The sequence below is a fragment of the Taudactylus pleione genome, unplaced genomic scaffold (assembly GCF_031769625.1).
Source record: "Taudactylus pleione unplaced genomic scaffold, aTauple2 ptg000524l, whole genome shotgun sequence".
Taxonomy (NCBI): Eukaryota; Metazoa; Chordata; class Amphibia; order Anura; family Myobatrachidae; genus Taudactylus; species Taudactylus pleione.
This window is the reverse complement of record NW_028284926.1, coordinates 2,552,046-2,574,784: the sequence shown is the minus strand read 5'-3', so window position 1 is coordinate 2,574,784 and position 22,739 is coordinate 2,552,046. Positions and strand designations below refer to the sequence as shown.

The 22,739-nt window shown below is 42.8% G+C and overlaps 1 protein-coding gene across 2 annotated transcripts in view; it reads right to left on the bottom strand.

Moving 5' to 3' along the window:
• The window catches only part of ANGPT1 (angiopoietin 1), a 409,517-nt gene that overhangs the window by 173,260 nt on the left and 213,518 nt on the right, over positions 1-22,739 (bottom strand). For both annotated transcript variants that reach the window (XM_088450785.1, XM_088450786.1), the window contains exon 3: positions 20,170-20,291. In XM_088450785.1, the coding sequence (XP_088306911.1) occupies positions 20,170-20,291 (122 nt within the window). The remainder of the gene's footprint in view (positions 1-20,169; positions 20,292-22,739) is intronic.

The following is a 22,739-nucleotide window of genomic DNA, read 5'->3' as shown; positions in this document are numbered from 1 at the left end:
TGCAGGGGAGGGCAATGCCATGGGTCAGTCCGGGCACAGTTATAGAGCTGTAGCAGTTACAGTTATAGAGCTGTAGCAGTCACTGTTATAGAGCTGCAGCAGTTACAGTTATAGAGCTGTAGCAGTCACAGTTATAGAGCTGTAGCAGTTACAGTTATAGAGCTGTAGCAGTTACAGTTATAGAGCTGTAGCAGTTACAGTTATAGAGCTGTAGCAGTCACAGTTATAGAGCTGTAGCAGTTACAGTTTTAGAGCTGTAGCAGTCACAGTTTTAGAGCTGTAGCAGTCACAGTTATAGAGCTGTAGCAGTCACAGTAATAGAGCTGTTGCAGTTACAGTTATAGAGCTGTAGCAGTCACAGTTATAGAGCTATAGCAGTCACAGTAATAGAGCTGTTGCAGTTACAGTTACAGAGCTGTAGCAGTTACAGTTATAGAGCTATAGCAGTTTCAGTTATAGAGCTGTTGCAGTCACAGTAATAGAGCTGTAGCGGTCACAGTTATGGACCTGTAACAGTCACAGTTATAGAGCTGTTGCAGTCACAGTTACAGAGCTGTTGTAGTCACAGTTATACAGCTGTTGCGGTAACAGTTACAGAGCTGTTGTGGTCACAGGTATAGAGCTGTTGCGGTCACAGTTATAGAGCTGTAGCGGTCACAGTTATAGAGCTGTTACAGTCACAGTTATAGAGCTGTTGCGGTCACAGTTATAGAGCTGTCGTGGTCACATTTATAGGGCTGTTTCAGTCACAGTTATAGTATTATAGAGCTGTTGCAGTCACAGTTATAGATCTGTTGTGGTCACAGTTATAGAGCTATAGCAGTTACAGTTATAGAGCTGTAGCAGTCATGTTTCAAGGGCTGTTCAGTCACAGTTATAGTATTATAGAGCTGTAGAAGTCACAGTTATAGATCTGTTGTGGTCACAGTTATAGAGCTGTTGCAGTCACAGTTACAGAGCTGGTGTGGTCACAGTTATAGAGCTGTTGCGGTAACAGTTACAGAGCTGTTGTGGTCACAGTTATAGAGCTGTTGCGGTCACAGTTATAGAGGTGTTGTGGTAACAGATATAGAGCTGCTGTGGTCACAGTTATAGAGCTGTAGCAGTTACAATTTTAGAGCTGTAGCAGTCACACTTATAGAGCTGTAGCAGTCACAGTAATAGAGCTGTCGCAGTTACAGTTATAGAGCTGTAGCAGTTACAGTTATAGAGCTGTAGCAGTTTCAGTTATAGAGCTGTTGCAGTCACAGTAATAGAGCTGTAGCGGTCACAGTTATAGAGCTGTAACGGTCACAGATATAGAGCTGTAGCGGTCACAGTTATAGAGCTGTTGCAGTCACAGTTTTAGAGCTGTCGTGGTCAAAGTTATAGAGCTGTCGTGGTTACAGTTATAGAGCTGTAGCAGTTACAGTTATAGAGCTGTAGCAGTCACATTTAAAGGGCTGTTTCAGTCACAGTTATAGTATTATAGAGCTGTAGAAGTCACAGTTATAGATCTGTTGTGGTCACAGTTATAGAGCTGTTGCAGTCACAGTTACAGAGCTGTTTTGGTCACAGTTATAGAGCTATTGCGGTAACAGTTACAGAACTGTTGTGGTCACAGTTATAGAGCTGTTGTGGTCACAGTTATAGAGGTGTTGTGGAAACAGTTATAGAACTGTTGTGGTAACAGTTATAGGGCTGTTGCGGTCACAGTCATAGTTTTAGCCGTCATAGTTGTAGCGGTCTCAGTTATAGAGCTGTTGCAGTCACAGTAATAGAGCTGTAGCGGTCACAGTTATAGAGCTGTAGCGGTCACAGTTATAGAGCTGTTGCAGTCACAGTTATAGAGCTATTGCAGTCATAGTTATAGAGTTGTAGCAGTTACAGTTATAGAGCTGTAGCAGTTACAGTTGTAGAGCTGTAGCAGTCACGTTTATAGGGCTGTTTCAGTCACAGTTATAGTCTTAGTGCTGTAGAGGTAACAGTTATAGATCTGTTGTGGTCACGGTTATAGAGCTGTTGCAATCACAGTTACAGAGCTGTTGTGGTCACAGTTATAGAGCTGTTGTGGTCACAGTTATAGAGCTGTAGCAGTCTCGGTTATAGAGCTGTACCGGTCACAGTTATAGAGCTGTTGCAGTCATTGTTATAGAGCTGTTTTGGTCACAGTTATAGAGCTGTTGTGGTTACAGTTATAGAGCTGTAGCAGTAATGTTTATAGGGCTGTTTCAGTCACAGTTATAGTCTTATAGAGCTGTAGAAGTCACAGATATAGAGCTGTTGCAGTCACAGTTATAGTGCTGTTGCGGTCACAGTTATAGAGCTGTTGCAGTAACAGTTACAGAGCTGTTGCCGTCACAGTTATAGAGCTGTTGCAGTCACAGTTATAGAGTTGTTGCAGTTACAGTTACAGAGCTGTTGCAGTCACAGTTATAGAGCTGTTGCGGTCACAGTTATAGAGTTGTAGGGCTGTTTCAGTCACAGTTGCAGTCTTATAGAGCTGTAGCAGTCACAGTTATAGATCTGTTGTGGTCACAGTTATAGAGCTGTAGCAGTCACCGTTATAGAGCTGTAGCGTTCACCGTTACAGAGCTGTAGCAGTCACGTTTAAAGGGCTGTTTCAGTCACAGTTATAGTATTATAGAGCTGCAGAAGTCACAGTTATAGATCTGTTGTGGTCACAGTTATAGAGCTGTTGCAGTCACAGTTATAGTGCTGTTGCGGTCACAGTTATAGAGCTGTTGCTGTAACAGGTACAGAGCTGTTGTGGTCACAGTTATAGAGCTGTTGTGGTCACAGTTATAGAGTTGCTGTGGTAACAGTTATAGAGCTGTTGTGGTCACAGTTATAGAACTGTTGTGGTCACAATTATAGGGCTGTTGCGGTCACAGTCATAGTTGTAGCGGTCTCAGATATAGAGCTGTTGCAGTCACAGTAATAGAGCTGTAGCGGTCACAGTTATAGAGCTGTTGTGGTCACAGTTATAGAGCTGTTGCAGTCACAGTTATAGTGCTGTTGTGGTTACAGTTATAGATCTGTAGCAGTTACAGTTATAGAGCTGTAGCAGTCACGTTTATAGGGCTGTTTCAGTCACAGTTATAGTCTTAGAGCTGTAGAAGTAACAGTTATAGATCTGTTGTGGTCACAGTTATAGAGCTGTTGCAATCACTGTTACAGAGCTGTTGTGGTCACAGTTATAGAGCTGTTGTGGAGACAGTTATAGAGCTGTAGAAGTCATGGTTATAGAGCTGTAGCGGTCACAGTTATAGAGCTGTTGCAGTCATAGTTATAGAGCTGTTGCAGTCACAATTATAGAGCTGTAGCTATCACAGTTATAGTGCTGTTGCAGTCACAGTTATAGAGCTGTTTTGGTCACAGTTATAGAGCTGCTGTGGTTAAAGTTATAGAGCTGTAGCAGTCATGTTTATAGGGCTGTTTCAATCACAGTTATAGTCTTATAGAGCTGTAGAAGTCACAGTTATAGAGCTGTTGCAGTCACAGTTACAGAGCTGTTGTGGACACAGTTATAGAGCTGTTGTGCTCACAGTTATAGTGCTGTTGCGGTCACAGTTATAGAGCTGTTTCAGTCACAGTTATAGTGCTGTTGCAGTCACAGTTATAGAGCTGTTGCAGTAACAGTTACAGAGCTTTTGTGGTCACAGTTAGAAAGTTGTAGCGGTCACAGTTATAGAGCTGTTACAGTCACAGTAATAGAGCTGTAGCGGTCACAGTTATAGAGGTGTTGTGGTAACAGTTATAGATCTGTTGCAGTCACAGTTATAGTGCTGTTGCGGTCACAGTTATAGAGCTGTTGCAGTAACAGTTACAGAGCTGTTGCGGTCACAGTTAAAGAGCTGTTGCGTTCACAGTTATGGAATTGTAGCGGTCATAGTTATAGAGCTGTTGCAGTCACAGTAACAGAGCTGTAGCGGTCACAGTTATAGAGCTGTAGCAGTCACAGTTATAGGTCTTTAGCGGTCACAGTTACAGAGCTGTTGCAGTCACAGATATAGAGCTGTTGCGGTCACAGTTGTAGAGCTGTTGTGGTTACAGTTATAGAGCTGTTGTGGTTACAGTTATAGAGCTGTAGTAGTTACAGTTATAGAGCTGTTGTGGTTACAGTTATATAGCTGTAGCAGTTACAGTTATATAGCTGTAGCAGTCACATTTATAGGGCTTTTTCAGTCACAGTTATAGTCTTATAGAACTGTTGCAGTCACAGTTATAGAGCTGTTGTGGTTACAGTTATAGAGCTGTAGTAGTTACAGTTATAGAGCTGTTGTGGTCACAGTTATAGAGCTGTAGCGGTCACAGTTATAGAGCTGTAGCGTTCACAGTTATAGAGCTGTAGCAGTTACAGTTATAGAGCTGTAGCAGTCACGTTTAAAGGGCTGTTTCAGTCACAGTTATAGTATTATAGAGCTGTAGAAGTCACACTTATAGATCTGTTGATCTGTTGCGGTCACAGTTATAGAGCTGTTGCGGTAACAGTTACAGAGCTGTTGTGTTCACAGTTATAGAGCTGTTGCGGTCACAGTTATAGAGGTTTTGTGGTAACAGTTATAGAGCTGTTGTGGTCACAGTTATAGAACTGTTGTGGTCACAGTTATAGGGCTGTTGCGTTCACAGTCATAGTTGTAGCAGTCACAGTTATAGAGCTGTTGCAGTCACAGTAATAGAGCTGTAGCGGTCACCGTTATAGAGCTGTTGTGGTCACAGTTATAGAGCTGTTGCAGTCACAGTTATAGATCTGTTGCAGTCACAGTTATAGAGCTGTTGTGGTTACAGTTATAGAGCTGTAGCAGTTACAGTTATAGAGCTGTAGCAGTCACGTTTATAGGGCTGTTTCAGTCACAGTTATAGTCTTAGAGCTGTAGAAGTAACAGTTATAGATCTGTTATGGTCACAGTTATAGAGCTGTTGTAATCCCAGTTACAGAGCTGTTGTGGTCACAGTTATAGAGCTGTTGTGGTCACAGTTATAGAGCTGTAGCAGTCACGGTTATAGAGCTGTTGCAGTCATAGTTATAGAGCGGTAGCAGTCACAGTTATAGAACTGTAGCCGTCACAGTTATAGTGCTGTTGCAGTCATAGTTATAGAGCTGTTTTGGTCACAGTTATAGAGCTGCTGTGGTTACAGTTATAGAGCTGTAGCAGTCACGTTTATAGGGCTGTTTCAGTAACAGTTATAGTCTTATAGAGCTGTAGAAGTCACAGTTATAGAGCTGTAGAAGTCACAGTTATATAGCTGTAGCAGTCACAGTTACAGAGCTGTTGTGGACACAGTTATAGAGCTGTTGTGCTCACAGTTATAGTGCTGTTGCGGTCACAGTTATAGAGCTGTTTCGGTCACAGTTATAGTGCTGTTGCAGTCACAGTTATAGAGCTGTTGCAGTAACAGTTACAGAGCTGTTGTGGTCACAGTTATGGAGCTGTTGCGGTCACAGTTATAGAGTTGTAGCGGTCACAGTTATAGAGCTGTTACAGTCACAGTAATAGAGCTGTAGTGGTCACAGTTATAGAGCTGTAGCAGTCACAGTTATAGATCTGTTGTGGTCACAGCTATAGAGCTGTAGCAGTTACAGTTATAGAGCTGTAGCAGTCACATTTAAAGGGCTGTTTCAGTCACAGTTATAGTATTATAGAGCTGTAGAAGTCACAGTTATAGATCTGTTGTGGTCACAGTTATAGAGCTGTTGCAGTCACAGTTATAGAGCTGTAGAAGTCACAGTTATAGAGCTGTTGCAGTCACAGTTATAGAGCTGTTGCAGTCACAGTTACAGAGCTGTTGTGGACACAGTTATAGAGCTGTTGTGCTCACAGTTATAGTGCTGTTGCGGTCACAGTCATAGAGCTGTTTCAGTCACAGTTATAGTGCTGTTGCAGTCACAATTATAGAGCTGTTGCAGTAACAGTTACAGAGCTGTTGTGGTCACAGTTGTGGAGCTGTTGCGGTCACAGTTATAGAGTTGTAGCTGTCACAGTTATAGAGCTGTTACAGTCACAGTAATAGAGCTGTAGTGGTCACAGTTATAGAGCTGTAGCAGTCACAGTTATAGAGCTGCTGCAATCACAGTTATAGAGCTGTAACAGTCACAGTTATAGAGCTGCAATAGTCACAGTTATAGCGCTGTAACAGTCACAGTTGTAGCGCTGTAGCGGTCACAGTTATAGCGCTGTAGCGGTCACAGTTATAGCGCTGTAGCGGTCACAGTTATAGAGCTGTAGCAGTCCAGTAGAAGTGTTGCAATGGAAACTAAATGAACAGAGGAAGTGCCGTAATAGACATTTAGATTAATCATAGATTTTAGAACTCTTAGCAAATATATCACATTTAGATTTTGTGCCACAAAGGAAAGTGGTTGTTTTCTATAGGTGCAGAGAGTTAAATGGTTCTCAAAGTGACACATGACAATGAAGAGGAAATGCCATAGCCCTGATGATAGAACATTTAATTTAGTGTCTATATAACATTGTGGGAAGGGCCATCATGCATTCTGCATTACAGGATTCCACACAACAGTCCTGGATGCACCAGGGGTGAGATGTATCAAACTGTGGAGAGAGACAAAGTGTAGAGAAATGAAGAACCAACCAATCAGCTTCTGTTTGAAGAATGACACTACTTTGTGCCTCTCCAAGATTTGATAAATCTCTCCCTGGAACATTTAAAGCAAGTTTATTTTCCTTAATGTTTACTATCAGTATTCCTCGTCATCTACACAGTATGTAGCAAATCTTCTTACTGACCCTCCTACCTTTTTGATTCCCTAATTCCAGGTACCAATAATATTGGCTAGATAGTGTTCACCCATCAAGAACTAGGGATGAGTATCCAACATCGATGTTCTGTAAACATAATTTTTTTCAATCTAGGTCGATGATCAATGTTTTTTTCATCAATGGTGGGAAGTAGATGTTTCCCTGTTATCAATGTTTTCTGAGACTATCGATGTTTATCTTCAAGTGAAGGCAAAAGTAGACTTGTGAGGACAGAGGGTTATATTTACTGAAGTGAGAGTTTTTAGAAGTGGAGATGTTGCCCATAACAACCAATAAGATTCTACTTAACATTTAACAAGCACCTTCTAGAAGATAATAGCTTAGAATCTGATGGTTGCTATGGGCAACATCTCCACTTCTAAAAACTCTCACTTGGCATTCTGTAGATGACACCCAAGTCTTGGAAGCCAATGTTTACATACCATAATTTTTATGGATTATGCAGAAAACTACAGCATACATTGAGAGACTAATCTAGCACTAGTCTTTATTAGTCCGAAATATAGAAATGTATCACTTTTCATACAGAGGGACACAACATAGCTAGAAGATGAAATAATACTGAATACACAAAGATAAACATTGAGCTTAATAATAAAATGGGCAGACCTACTGTAGTCTTGGCCGAGCCATTTATTATCTCCTGCTAATACTTTCTATTGTGTTACCGCCCTGTTGTTCCACGCTAGACTGTTTCCTCATAAGAAACTACAGTAATTAGGAACATATTATTCCTGCCAATAATAAGCGGAACAGAATCACTTCATCACGATTTTATTATATTAATCTAGTACTGTCCTCACATTTGTCAGTCATTCATACAAATTTCAATAATAGAGACTTTACTTTGGGAATTTTAATCAAAATAGTTCAAAGCGCGTAATGGACTCTTACGGGAAAAGGTCCAAGTTATACAGCGCACTGTAGTAATGTAATTAGGTAAAAATAATATAATTTTATTTCTGCGATTGACATTTAGGATCAAGCGATCTTTTTACAAAATATTTTACTAAATCAGCAAAAGCATTACAGCAAAACAAGAGATTAAATAGAGAATTTAAGCCTAATTTATTTTAAGTCAATAGTATATTATGATATCAATTTCCTTTGGTCAATTGGGTGTATCCTCATCACACTCCTAGTGAGTAAATACTTGGAGCAGTATACAGAATACGCAGTACCAAATTTTAGGCTTATATAGCTGCTCGTTTATATATGTGGTTTACATAGATTAACTGTGTTTCACGTACTTTAATTGTGTGTTTAACCAATTATTGTTTATTGTATGCTACACCATTCCTGGGAGTTTATACTGTTAATTGTTTTATTGCTACTGACGCATATATATATATATATATATATATATATAAAGGGATTTTTTTATTTTATTTATTGGTGTCCTCTGTGATTAGCGCCTTCTCTTTTTTTTTTTTCTTTATCCATTCTCTGGTGACTAGTATGTAATACAGAGCGCATCCCCTGTTAAGTATAATAAGATTCCATTCTCTGGTGGCTAATATACAATACAGAGCCTATTCCCGGGTAAGTCTAATAAAGTCCATCCTCTGATGGCTAGTATACAATACAGTGCCCATTCCCTGGTATGTATAATATAGTCCATTCTCTGATGCTAGTATACAATACAGAGCCCATTCCCTGGTATGTATAATATAGTCCATTCTCTGATGGCTAGTATACAATACAGAGCCCATTCCCTGGTATGTATAATATAGTCCATTCTCTGATGGCTAGTATACAATACAGAGTCCATTCCCTGGTAAATCTAATAAAGTCCATCCTCTGACGGCTAGTATAACCAGAGCCCATTCCCTGGTAAGTCTAATACAGACATCCTCTTATGGCTAGTATACAATACAGAGCCCATTCCCTGGTATGTATAATATAGTCCATTCTCTGATGGCTAGTATACAATACAGTGCCCATTCCCTGCTAAGTAAAATAGAGTTTATTCTCTGATGGCTAGTATACAAAACATAGCCCATAGAGTCTATTTTCTGGTGGTTAGTATATAATACAGAGCACATTCCCAGGTTAGTATTATGGAGTGCATTCTCTGATGGCTAGTATGCAATACCGAGCCCATTGCCTGGTAAGTGTCAAATCCAAAGGGGGAAGTAGACCTGGACTGGGTGCAGGTTATGGCGCATATCCACTAGCAGATATTAATGAGCGATTGCGTGATTACGACTTCGTAATCATGCAATCGCTCATTAATCGTGCATGAATCGGGCATGAAAATGTTGAAAACGACGAGTGATGCGCGCTCCCGCTGGTCGTTTTTCGACATCAATCATCGCCTGAACATGCTGGTAAATCATCCGATAACGACAGATTGGCTATGTTCAGGGATGAGGGAGGGTGCCTGCACTGAATGGCATGTCGTTCAGTATAGGCACTGCAGGGGAAGAGGAATGACTATGATTACAACATTGTAATCGTACTGTCATTCCACTATCTGCTAATGGATACGCACCTTAAGTCCTTGTGAGCAGTTTCCTGATATTGGAACTAGGCTGGACGCAGGGGGTACTTGTTCATGAATGTCTCTGCATTTGCTGGATGATGCAGAGGACGGGGATCACAGGGAAAAGGGAACTAAACCCACCAGGTATGCAGAGTGTGGCTCTGGAGACGCTGAGGTATGGGAACATGGTACCAGTGCTGATGGGGAATGCTGGTGGATGAGGCTCTGTAACGTAGCACAGGTAGCGGCAGATTACCGGAACTGAGACGGGCAGAGCACTGGCAGTGGCACTATGAACTGGAGCTGGCAGCAAATGAATTCACCAACTGAGCACTGCAACTGGGACACTGGAGGTAAACGAGAAGGAGCACAGAGAACTAGCACACAGACTAGCTGTGTAAGACGTTGCACTGGCAACCTGAGAACTCCCCGGAAGCTCTTAAGTACCCAAGGCTGGAGTTGTATTGGCTGACAGAGCCCATTGTGAGTCACTCAGACTGGATTGGCACCTTCCTGACATGTGACCAAATCCAAGATGGTGAAGCCCAGCACCCGACAGTGTTTGCACAGACTCCCAGCCACAGCAGCTACAACATGCCAGAGACCCAGTCCTGTTTCTTAGTGACCTGTCTGCACACCGTGCTAACCGCCAGCAGCCTGCAAGCTCCGCCAGACGGACCCTGCCAGAGCACCCAGACAGGTAAGTCCCGGTCCCCCCTGCAGTCCTCCAGAGCGGCCCATGACAGTAAGTATTATATGGTCCATTCTCTGATGGCTAGTATGCAATACAGAGACCATTCCCTGGCAAGTAAAATAGAGTCCATTCTCTGGTGGCTAGTGTACAATACAGAGCCCATTCCCTGGCAAGTAATATAGAGTATATTCTCTGGTGGCTAGTATAAAATACCAAGCCCATTGCCTGGTTAGTATTACAGAGTCCATTCTCTGGTGGCTAGTGTACAATACGGAGCCCATTCCCTGGCAAGTAATATAGAGTATATTCTCTGGTGGCTAGTTTAAAATACCAAGCCCATTGTATGGTTAGTATTATAGAGTCCATTCTCTGGTGGCTAGTGTACAATACAGAGCCCATTCCCTGGCAAGTAATATAGAGTATATTCTCTGGTGGCTAGTATATATTACCAAGCCTATTGCCTGGTTAGTATTATAGAGTTCATTCTATGGTGGCTAGTGTACAATACTACATTTGGTTTTGCACAGGCAAAAAAAAAAAAAATTCCCTTTGTGGGGCACTCTTTATATAGATAAGTCTATGATATGGTTATAATTGTTAAAACATAACTTTTATTCTCTACATACCCTATAAAATAAATAATGGGTAACCGTCAACACACAAATAAACAAACAAAAATGGGCGAAGACATCTAGAAATAGAATTTGGATCCTAATATACAAACTTCATCAGATAGATTCTGGTCAGAGAAATATGACAGTGTCAAGTCATACACTGTACTCCAACATGTAACAGTATAAAGTCACATTACACATGCCTTCATTCAGCAAAAAGAAAGGACTATTATGACCTAGTACGCATAATTCATTAGAGGACAGAAACATATCTAGTTCAATAACGCTGAAAATCACCTGGGAGATAACACAATGGTTAACAGGTGGTTGTAGTCAATTATGTCTATTGCACATGCCTTAATTCTAGCAGCAAAGGAACAAAACTAATTATATCAATGTACACTTTCAAGAAGTGCAGTATTGACAGGCACATGGTTCTGGGGTGATGTGCAGGGATGCAGTCAGGAAGCCGACGGTCGAAATGCCGACAGCCGGCTTCCCAACTGTCTAATCCCGGCAGGGGTCTAATGACAGGCGTCGAGATCCCAAAGCCTGTCAATTTACCTACGGCGGGAGCCCAACGCCCGGCATACCGATCGAAGGTAAGCCGGGCGGCGGGCGCAGACAGCGCTTTTAGGTTAGAGGCTCCCGGGGGGGACTTAGATTTAGGTACCGCTCCAGGAGGGTTAGGATTAGGCTAGGGGAAGGGGGTGTTAGGTTAGGCACCTCCAGGGGGGGGAGGATAGGGTTAGGGAAAAATCAAAGATAGTATTATATTAATTCCCGGGACCACCACCAACTTAGTATTATTTAAAAAGTGTATTATCCCAGCTAAATTACATTATTGTTGGTATACCAACATCAATTCAAAGTGATTGCATGTATATAAAAAGAGGTCCAGTGCATAAATCTTTCCCCCGATCCCTTCCCTTCAATCCACGGCTAATATACAATACAGAGTCCATTCTCTAATGGCTAGTATACAATACAGAGTCCATTCCCTGGCAGACCCAGTCTTGGCCAAGCCATTTATTGTCTCCTTCTAATACTTTCTATTGTGTTGCCGCCCTGTTGTTCCATGTTAGACTGTTTCCGCGTTAGAAACTATGGTACGGTAATTAGAGACATACTTTTCCTGCCAATAATGAGCGGAACAGAATCACTTCATCACACTTTTATTATATTAATCTAGTACTGTCCTCACATTTGTCAGTCAGTCGCACAAATTTCAATAACAGAGACTTTACTTTGGGAATTTTAAGCAAAATAGTTCAAAGCATGTAATTGATTCTTACGGGAAAAGGTTCAAGTTAAACAGCGCACTTTAGTAATGTAATAAGGTAAAAATAATATCATTTTATTTATGTGATCGACATTTAGGATCAAGCTTTTTACTAAATATTTTACTCTTAATATAGTCCATTCTCTGGTGGCTAGTATACAATACAGAGCCCATTCCCTGGTAAGTCTAATATAGTCCATTTTCTGATGTCTAGTATACAATACAGAGCCCATTCCCTGGTAAATAAAATATAGTCCATTCTCTGATGGTTAGTATACAATACAGAGCCCATCCCTGGTAAGTCTAATATAGTCCATTTTCTGATGTCTAGTATACAATACAGAGCCCATTCGCTGGTAAGTATAATATAGTCCATTTTCTGATGGCTAGTATACAATACAGAACCCATTCCATGGTAAATAAAATATAGTCCATTCTCTGTTGGTTAGTATACAATACAGAGCCCATCCCTGGTAAGTCTAATATAGTCCATTTTCTGATGTCTAGTATACAATACAGAGCCCATTCGCTGGTAATTAGAATATAGTCCATTTTCTGATGGCTAGTATACAATACAGAACCCATTCCATGGTAAGTACTATACGATGCATAGCCCATTTCCTGATGCTAGTGTACATTTAGATACTGACTGCATCACTTCGCTCCTCCACAGCCTTTATTATAGGGGAGGGTTAGGAGAGGCCATGTGCAGTCTCTGTGCATTTCCCACATCGTCAGATTATATAATGCTCCTCTATAATTATTACTGTATATATATATATATATATATATATATATATATATATTAGGGATGTGCAGGCTCGGATAGGTTCGAGTTTGCACGTGGAGTTCGGATTTTTCCCTCCAAAAAAACGGAACTCAGAACGAGGCAAAACGTCATCTTACATGGACGAACATCATCATTCCTGGTCTTTTGTCCAGGAATGATGATGTTCGTCCATGCAAGATGACGTTTTGCCTCGTTCTGAGTTCCGTTTTTTTGGAGGGAAAAATCCGAACTCCACGTGCAAACTCGAACCTATCCGAGCCTGCACATCCCTAATATATATATATATATATATATAGCCACCATATTACAGTGAATACTGAATCATTTATTACAGTCATTTCCCACTGGAGCTTACAGTCTAAATTCTATATAACACATATTTGCAGCAACAGTGTAATCTTACGGCTCACCGTAGTGTGGAAAAGGCATAGGAATAACTTAGAGCTGGAGTACAGACAGGGTCTGCTCTAGGGGTATCCAACCAGTGCGGTCGAACAGGGGCGCCAATGCCCATACAGGCACAGTCCTCCCATCATCCCGATTTCAGCGGGACAGTCCTGTTTTTGGGACACTGTCCCGCTGTCCCATCCGAGGGCCGAAGTGTCCCGCGGGCAGTCGGGAGGTTGAGGACACGCACTGCTGCAGCTCTGCTTTGCTTAGCAGAGAGCAGCGGTGCCAGTGAAGCTGAAAGGATTGCGGCGTCCATTCAGCGCAGGGAGATGGCAGGGGACAGCCCAGCTGCTGACAAAGTGCTGGGCTCAGCCCCAGCATGACGTAACATGGGAGGTGCACCGTACGGTCACCCCCCCAAAATGGAGTCATCTAGGGGTATGATCTACGGAAATTGGGCCATGCCCCCTTTTCGGCCGCTGGGGTGCTGGGGGCGCCAGACAAGGATCACACAGGGCTCTGCTCCACCTGAAGCCAGCCCTGAATACAGATGTACTGTAACCTGACATTATTGGCAGTAAATCTAAAATGAGTTTGTGCTCAACACTATAATATACAGTACAAGCTGCAGTAATAGATGAGGTACTATCAGTGGAATGGGCCAGATGAGAGAAAAATGCCGCCAGCCACTCGAAGCACCAGCTAATGATAATCTTCATTGCATCTAATTCAATCTAGTCCATGCAATTTGGTACATATTACGGATTCAGTATGATTGACCGAGGGGCCGCATCCCGGCAGCAGTGAAAATCCCGATCAGTATTTCCTACCCTGTTCTACCCCCTAATCCTAACCCTCCCTTAGGGGTGCCTACCCCTAACCTCCCCCCCAAGTGCCTAAACCTAACCCCCCTTCCCCGCCGCAAACACCTAAGTCCCCCGGGGGGGTGCCTAACCCTAACCTCCCTCCAGGGGTGCCTAACCCTAACCCTCCTTTCCCCTAGCCTAACCCTAAACTCCCGGGGGGTGCCTAACCCTAAGTCCCCTCCGGGAACCCTAAACCTAACACTCCCCCCCCCGTGGCTGTCCACGTCCGGTGTACCTTCGATCGGTAAGCCGGGTGTCGGGCTCCCAGCGTATGTAAAATGACAGGCGTCTGGATTTCGATGCCTGTCATTTAACCCCTTGCCGGAATTAGACAGTCGGGAAGCCATATTACGTATATCTATACTTTCCAGCCGCTACTGGGGAACACGCGTTAGCGAGACATGAGGCGTCCCGCAGGAAGACTGCATGCGACCCTCTACTCTGTTTAACTCAGATGTGTATGAGTTGAAACCCCACCTACTGCCGTATATGTGGCGCATATCTGTTACTCGTAGCGGAATTGTCCAATCAGAACCATGTAATATTTATAAGCTTGCAAACTGGACCCTCTTATCGATTTGTTGGTCTGTTAATGGCCAGGATAGTTTTTAGTAGGGGTGAGCGGGTTCGGATTTCTGAAATCCGAACCCCCCCGAGCCCCCCCGATCCGAGTCCGATCCGAGTCAGGCTCGACTTTTCCCGGATCTGAAATCGAGGCAAAACGTCATCATCCCGCCTTCCGAGTCTCGCGGGTTTTGGATCCTATATAAGGTACCCGCGTCGGCGCCATTTTCTCACTCGGCTGTGGACAGTGAAGAGGGAGGGTGGGAGTTAGGGCTGGCTGGGCTGTGTAGTGTAGTGTAGTGTAGTGCTGCTGTTGTCCACTACTTCAAAGCCCATAGGGGCTGGCTGTGATGTGCTGTGCTGCTGTTGTTAATAGGGGCTGTGTCCACTACTTCAAAGTCCATAGGGGCTGGCTGGACTGTGTTGTGCAGTCAGTGTGCAGTGTCCCAGTCCTAAAGGGGTGCTGTAGTGTTGTCCAGGGGGTGCTCTGTCCATCAGGGGTGCTCCCCCCAAGTGCTAAAAAAATAATATATTTTCTGTGTTTGTGAATTGTGTGCGCACTAGCCGCACGTGCATCAACAAAGTAGTGCCAAGCGTGCGCCTGTGTCATAAGTAAAGGGCCGGCTGGCTTGACCGTTAAAGGGTGCTGTAACCCCCAAACTACACTCCAGTCCAAACCAAAAAAATATATATTTTCTGTGTTTGTGAATTGTGTGCGCAGTAGCCGCACGTGCATCAACAAAGTAGTGCCAAGCGTGCGCCTGTGTCATAAGTAAAGGGCCGGCTGGCTTGACCGTTAAAGGGTGCTGTAACCCCCAAAGTACACTCCAGTCCAAACCAAAAAAATATATATTTTCTGTGTTTGTGAATTGTGTGCGCAGTAGCCGCACGTGCATCAACAAAGTAGTGCCAAGCGTGCGCCTGTGTCAAAAGTAAAGGGCCGGCTGGCTTGACCGTTAAAGGGTGCTGTAACCCCCAAAGTACACTCCAGTCCAAACCAAAAAAAAAATTATTTTCTGTGTTTGTGAATTGTGTGCGCAGTAGCCGCACGTGCATCAACAAAGTAGTGCCAAGCGTGCGCCTGTGTCATAAGTAAAGGGCCGGCTGGCTTGACCGTTAAAGGGTGCTGTAACCCCCAAAGTACACTCCAGTCCAAACCAAAAAAAAAATTATTTTCTGTGTTTGTGAATTGTGTGCGCAGTAGCCGCACGTGCATCAACAAAGTAGTGCCAAGCGTGCGCCTGTGTCATAAGTAAAGGGCCGGCTGGCTTGACCGTTAAAGGGTGCTGTAACCCCCAAAGTACACTCCAAACCAAAAAAATATATATTTTCTGTGTTTGTGAATTGTGTGCGCAGTAGCCGCACGTGCATCAACAAAGTAGTGCCAAGCATGCGCCTGTGTCATAAGTAAAGGGCCGGCTGGCTTGACCGTTAAAAGGTGCTGAAACCCCCAAAGTACACTCCAGTCCAAACCAAAAAAATATATATTTTCTGTGTTTGTGACTTGTGTGCACTGTGGCTGCACGTGCATCAACAAAGGAGCAGCGCGAAGCGTGCGCCTGTGTCCCATAAGTAAAGAGCCGGCTGGCTCATTTCTTAAAGGGTGGTGTAACCCACAAAGTGCACTACTCTCCAGCAAAAATAAAAAAATATTTTCTGTGTTTGTGTGCGCTTTAGCCGCACGTATATATCAATATAACATAAATGGAGGACCAAACTTTCTCCGATAAAAATAAAATAGGGAAAGATCAAGAACCACTTCCTCCTAGTGCTGTTGTTGCTGCTGGGAGTTGTTCATCATCCCAGAGAGGAAGTAGGAACATCACTACTTTTACTAAACAATTGACCCTCCAACAGTCCCTAGCGATGAGGATGAAGTACGACAGCAGTCATCCTGAAGCAAAACGTATAACTGAGGCCTTGACTGCTATGTTGGTGTTAGACGTGCGTCCGGTATCCGCCATTAGTGCAGTGGGATTTAGACAATTGATGGAGGTAGTGTGTCCCCGGTTCCAAATCCCGTCTAGATTCCACCTGCATCCTCAAAGCAGCAGCGACAAGCGTGCGTCTGTCTGTTAAAGGGTGGTGACACCCTCAAAGTGTGCTACACAAACAATAAAAATATTGTTCTTTTTTTTTCTGTCTTTGTGAAATGTGTGGGCTGTAGCCGCACCTGCATCCTTAAAGCAGCAGCGACAAGCGTGCGTCTGTCTGTTAAAGGGTGGTGACACCCTCAAAGTGTGCTACACAAACAATAAAAATATTGTTCTTTTTTTTCTGTCTTTGTGAATTGTGTGGGCTGTAGCCGCACTTGCATCCTCAAAGCAGCAGCGACAAGCGTGCGTCTGTCTGTTAAAGGGTGGTGACACCCTCAAAGTGTGCTACACAAACAATAAAAATATTCTTTTTTTTTCTGTCTTTGTGAATTGTGTGGGCTGTAGCCGCACTTGCATCCTCAAAGCAGCAGCGACAAGCGTGCGTCTGTCTGTTAAAGGGTGGTGACACCCTCAAAGTGTGCTACACAAACAATAAAAATATTCTTCTTTTTTCTGTCTTTGTGAATTGTGTGGGCTGTAGCCGCACTTGCATCCTCAAAGCAGCAGCGACAAGCGTGCGTCTGTCTGTTAAAGGGTGGTGTAACCCTCAAAGTGCTCCAAAAAATAAAAAACTATTTTTTTAATGTGTTTGTGACTTGTGTGCGATGTAGCCGCACGTGCATCAACATAGTAGCAGCGCCAAGCATGCGCCTGTGTCATAAGTCAAGGGCTGGTTTGGACATCTGGTCCGGACTGAAGGACGTGCCAACAATTTCTGACAAGTCTACTGTCACTGCATATGATACTGTCCTCAAAGCAGCAGCGACAAGCGTGCGTCTGTCTTTTAAAGGGTGGTGACACCCTCAAAGTGTGCTACACAAACAATAAAAATATTCTTCTTTTTTCTGTCTTTGTGAATTGTGTGGGCTGTAGCCGCACTTGCATCCTCAAAGCAGCAGCGACAAGCGTTCGTCTGTCTGTTAAAGGGTGGTGTAACTCTCAAAGTGCTCCAAAAAATCAAAAACTATTTTTTTAATGTGTTTGTGACTTGTGTGCGATGTAGCCGCACGTGCATCAACATAGTAGCAGCGCCAAGCATGCGCCTGTGTCATAAGTCAAGGGCTGGTTTGGACATCTGGTCCGGACTGAAGGACGTGCCAACAATTTCTGACAAGTCTACTGTCACTGCATATGATACTGTCCTCAAAGCAGCAGCGACAAGCGTGCGTCTGTCTTTTAAAGGGTGGTGACACCCTCAAAGTGTGCTACACAAACAATAAAAATATTCTTCTTTTTTCTGTCTTTGTGAATTGTGTGGGCTGTAGCCGCACTTGCATCCTCAAAGCAGCAGCGACAAGCGTGCGTCTGTCTGTTAAAGGGTGGTGTAACTCTCAAAGTGCTCCAAAAAATCAAAAACTATTTTTTTAATGTGTTTGTGACTTGTGTGCGATGTAGCCACACGTGCATCAACATAGTAGCAGCGCCAAGCGTGCGCCTGTGTCATAAGTCAAGGGCTGGTTTGGACATCTGGTCCGGACTGAAGGACGTGCCAACAATTTCTGACAAGTCTACTGTCACTGCATATGATACTGTCCTCAAAGCAGCAGCGACAAGCGTGCGTCTGTCTGTTAAAGGGTGGTGACACCCTCAAAGTGTGCTACACAAACAAAAAAAATATTGTTCTTTTTTTTCTGTCTTTGTGAATTGTGTGGGCTGTAGCCGCACTTGCATCCTCAAAGCAGCAGCAACAAGCGTGCGTCTGTCTGTTAAAGGGTGGCGTAACTCTCAAAGTGCTCCAAAAAATAAAAAACTATTTTTTTAATGTGTTTGTGACTTGTGTGCGATGTAGCCGCACTTGCATCTTCAAAGCAGCAGCGACAAGCGTGCGTCTGTCTGTTAAAGGGTGGTGACACCCTCAAAGTGTGCTACACAAACAATAAAAATATTCTTCTTTTTTTTTCTGTCTTTGTGAATTGTGTGGGCTGTAGCCGCACTTGCATCCTCAAAGCAGCAGCGACAAGCGTGCGTCTGTCTGTTAAAGGATTACATCGGTGACAGCATCCAAGTAGGCATGTCAGACAGTCCGTACCTGTACTGGCAGGAAAAAGAAGCAATTTGGAGGTCCCTGTACAAACTGGCTCTATTTTACCTGAGTTGCCCCCCCTCCAGTGTGTACTCCGAAAGAGTGTTTAGTGCAGCCGGGAACCTTGTCAGTGAAAGGCGTAGGAGGTTGCTTCCACAAAATGTGGAGAAGATGATGTTCATAAAATGAATTATCAACTCTTCCAGGGAGACCAGCCTCCAGAACGTACAGAGGGACCTGTGGTTGTGGATTCCAGCGGGGACGAATTAATACTCTGTGAGGATGAGGATGTACACACTGAAGAGGGTGAGGAATCGGTGGATGAGGAGGATAAGGATGACATCTTGCCTCCGTAGTGCCAGTTTGTGCAGGGACAGATTAATTGCCAGCTTGTTTTGTGGGGGCCCAAACGAACCAATCATTTCAGCCACAGTTGTGTGGCAGACCCTGGCGCTGAAATGATTGGTTTGTTAAAGTGTGCATGTCCTGTTTATACAACATAAGGGTGGGTGGGAGGGCCCAAGGACAATTCCATCTTGCACCTCTTTTTTTTCTTTGCATTATGTACAGTTTGGGGCCTAGTTTTTCAAACTGCCATCCTGTCTGCCACTGCAGTGTCACTCCTAGATGGACCACGTGTTTGTGCCGCCCACTCGTGTCGCTTAGCATAGTCATCCAGCTACCTCGGTGCAACCTTTTGGATATAAAAACACTATTGTGAGGTGTTCAGAATAGACTGGAAATGAGTGGAAATTAAGGTTATTGAGGTTAATAATAGCATAGGAGCAGAAAAACCTACAAATTCTGTGATTTTAGCAGTTTTTATGCTTTTTTTCAAAAAAATACAGATCCAAAACACAAAACCCAGAACCCAAAACATGGAAGGGTGGTTTTGGCAAAACCAATCCAGATCCAAAACACGAAGAAAGATCCAGATCCAAAACCAAAACACAAAACACGAAAAGTGGCCGGTGCACACCCCTAGTTTTTAGTGTTTGTACCTAATTGTATAGCACTTCTAAGTAGGCTAACACTATATAACACTATATAAATAAAGGTTAATGAATAAATAAATCTATGACCTTAAATATACGTTAGAGTTCAGTAATTTGTACACTGTACAAGTAGTAGGACGGAAACTCTTTTTTTTTTCTTTTTTCCTTGTCTACCTGTTTTCATAAACAGCTAAACTTATAATTCCCTATGTTTTAAAAAAAAAACCTGCACTATGCTTTCTGATCCTGAGAGCATGCACTTAAAACGATAACCGGCAAACTGTGCAAAGTTAATTGAGTCAGCTCGCAGTCTGCATCTCCTGCTGTGCTAAAGCTTAACCTTAGAATTAGCAGTCAAACGAAAAGTCAGCACCTTTTCTTAACACCATTAAAATTATTTTCTCAACACCCGTGAGATTGAAGTAGAATTGTTGTATTTTATTTTTTTTCTGCTATAAGGCATTTCTCACTGTCACCCAGCTAGACATATATCTTATAATTAATTTATTGTCCGTTGTCAGAATAGGTGTAAACATTACAGCGTGTTTTTTTTTTTTTTTTTTAAACAACTTGGCGCAGATTTATAGATTGCCAGCGTCCCAGTACCTGTTTTTTTCGTGAATTTTTATGATTTCGTGAGTCTGCTGAATGAGCTGCTTTTCCAGCTTGTAAGTCGACAGCGAGTTCTCCAACAGCTGAATCTCGAGGCGGGATGTCTGATTGAGGACCTGAAACGAAGGGGAAATAAAATGGTGCAAAGTTACAAACTGTCGTATTAAATTAGTAGCGGAACGTAAAAATATAACCTAGAGTAAAAAAAACAAAACAAAAACAAAATAAAACATAGTTGAGAGAAAGCAAACAAGCTCAATGTGATAATGTACGGGTGTATTATGGCAGTCCCGGGCCATGAATGTCTGTCAAGGAATCATAAGTAAATGTTATTGCAAACCTGCAGCTAAGTATCTCCCCCGATATTTGCACGGTGGTCCGACGGAACGCCTTATTTGATGACACTGTGAGTTCTCATTAGCCCCTGGGACGCTTGTGAAGTTTGACAGCCATTTTTATTGTACATGCGGCTTCAGCAATGAAAACTCCACAAAATCATCGCAGCTGAGGGATTCCGGGAGCTAAAAACAACTGGATCAGCTCCTGTTTAAATGATGATAACATTCAAGGCTGTGAATTCTGATTTAACTATCATAAAGGATGAAGCCATAAACTCGTATTGGAGCTACAGTAGGAATAGGATACAGCACTTTGTCTAGGCGTAGTGCTCATTCTGTGCTCTATAAATAGTTTAATTGGTTAAACAGTGCTTATCTATTTTATTTGAAAACCACAGTGATTGGTAAACCTAAAAACCAGTCATTTAGTAACCACTGATATTTTTCTGGATCTTAATTGAATTTCGGGCTGTGCGAGAACGCGTATTATTAAGGGGTCTATTCATCAATGATTATTTTAATCATAATCTTACTTTACGCATTTTTTTATGTTAATCCACTATTCAGCAATGGGATAATGGAGAAGATAACGCAATTATCTTCTCCATTAATTCCCTGCTCGCAGAGTACCGCACTGTAGGGATCAGCCATTGAGTGCTTTAACGCTTTTTGCTATTCAGCAAAGCAAAAAGCATTAAATTACTCAAATTCCTTACTTTATATAACGCCATCTAAGAATGGCGTTATGTGAAGAAATTACATTAAATTCCCCCGAAAACTGCAGGGACAGAGGGACATTTTCCCATAAATCCTTGCAGCATCGTGTAACACCGCCCAGTCTCCGTCCCTGGTTTGCAGTGACCGTGGACACGTAAGTCACTCTAGGGCCTGTTAAACCTGCCAAAATTGATTGACATGTGTACACAGGCTTTATATTAGCCTGTATACATGTATATTTACGTGCTATTATATTTAACATTTATATATAAATGTTAAATATAACAGCATATTAATATACATGAACAGTATACAGGCTAATATAAATCCTGTATACACATGTCAATCACATTGGACAGGCTGGAGATGCACTTACCCCGTCGGCGGTCACTTCAAAGCAGGGACGGAGACTGTTCGGAAGCGTATGACTGAGCGTGCGCCGTAGCAGTAACAGAAGGTATTGTTTTCAGAAACCGATAACAATGTCTTCTGTAACATCGCAGGGACAGCGTGTTACCGCAAACGCTGTGCCTGCTCAAAATAAAGCTGAATAGCAGCCATAAATAATTATAATTGATAAAAAATCGTGACGATGTTGCGTGATAATATTCTGGGCAACATCGTCACTGTTGCTGAATAGAGCCCTGCAGCTTGTAGATCTGTATACAAAATAGATGTATAGTATAGTAAATATACTGTATTTTCTGAATAAAGGATAATTATTCATTGGTGCCTTTCATAAAAGCAATTACTGTAGGTAACTGTAGTTTCAATGCAGTGACAATACTTACCTGACAAAAAAGTACTTGAATAGCAAACAATCAGGATTTGTCAAGATTTTCCATACACTATGATGGCTTTGGACAGGGTTGGACTGGCCCACAGGGGTACAGGGGAATCCCCCGGTGGGCCCCACTGCCTGTGGGCCCACCCTCTCCTCTAGGGATCAGGATCAAGACTGTGCACTTGAACTATACATTATACACACTGTATGTTACATTATAGCGCACAGGACTCTAGTGTATTTTCTACAATGCATTGCTGTTATTAATCTGGTACATTATCATGCATGCACTAGGAGTATTCACTATATATACATATTTAAGGAATCCAGTCCATGCGCTCTCTAATGGTTAGCCAAGCCTCTGTGGAGGCTGGCCACACCCCCTTTAGAGGCTGGTCACACTCCTAAATATGGGCCCCTAACACTGCATTCTCCTGGTGGGCCCTTCATGCCCCAGTCCGACACTGGTTTTGGAGCAACCAATCAGTATAGAACATTTCTGTTACATAGTAGACTGCAAGCGAGTCTATGAAGCTATAGGCTTAGGTTGAATATGCACTACCCTTCATTTCATGACCCATTCTAGAGACATTCCTAAAATGGTTCTACTGATTTGCGAATTAAACAAATGTCTGAAGAAATAAAGAAAAATATTTTGTATACACCTCAGGAGACCTTAAGTGATGGACCACAATTGTTTTCTTAGTGAATGGGTTCGAAGAAAT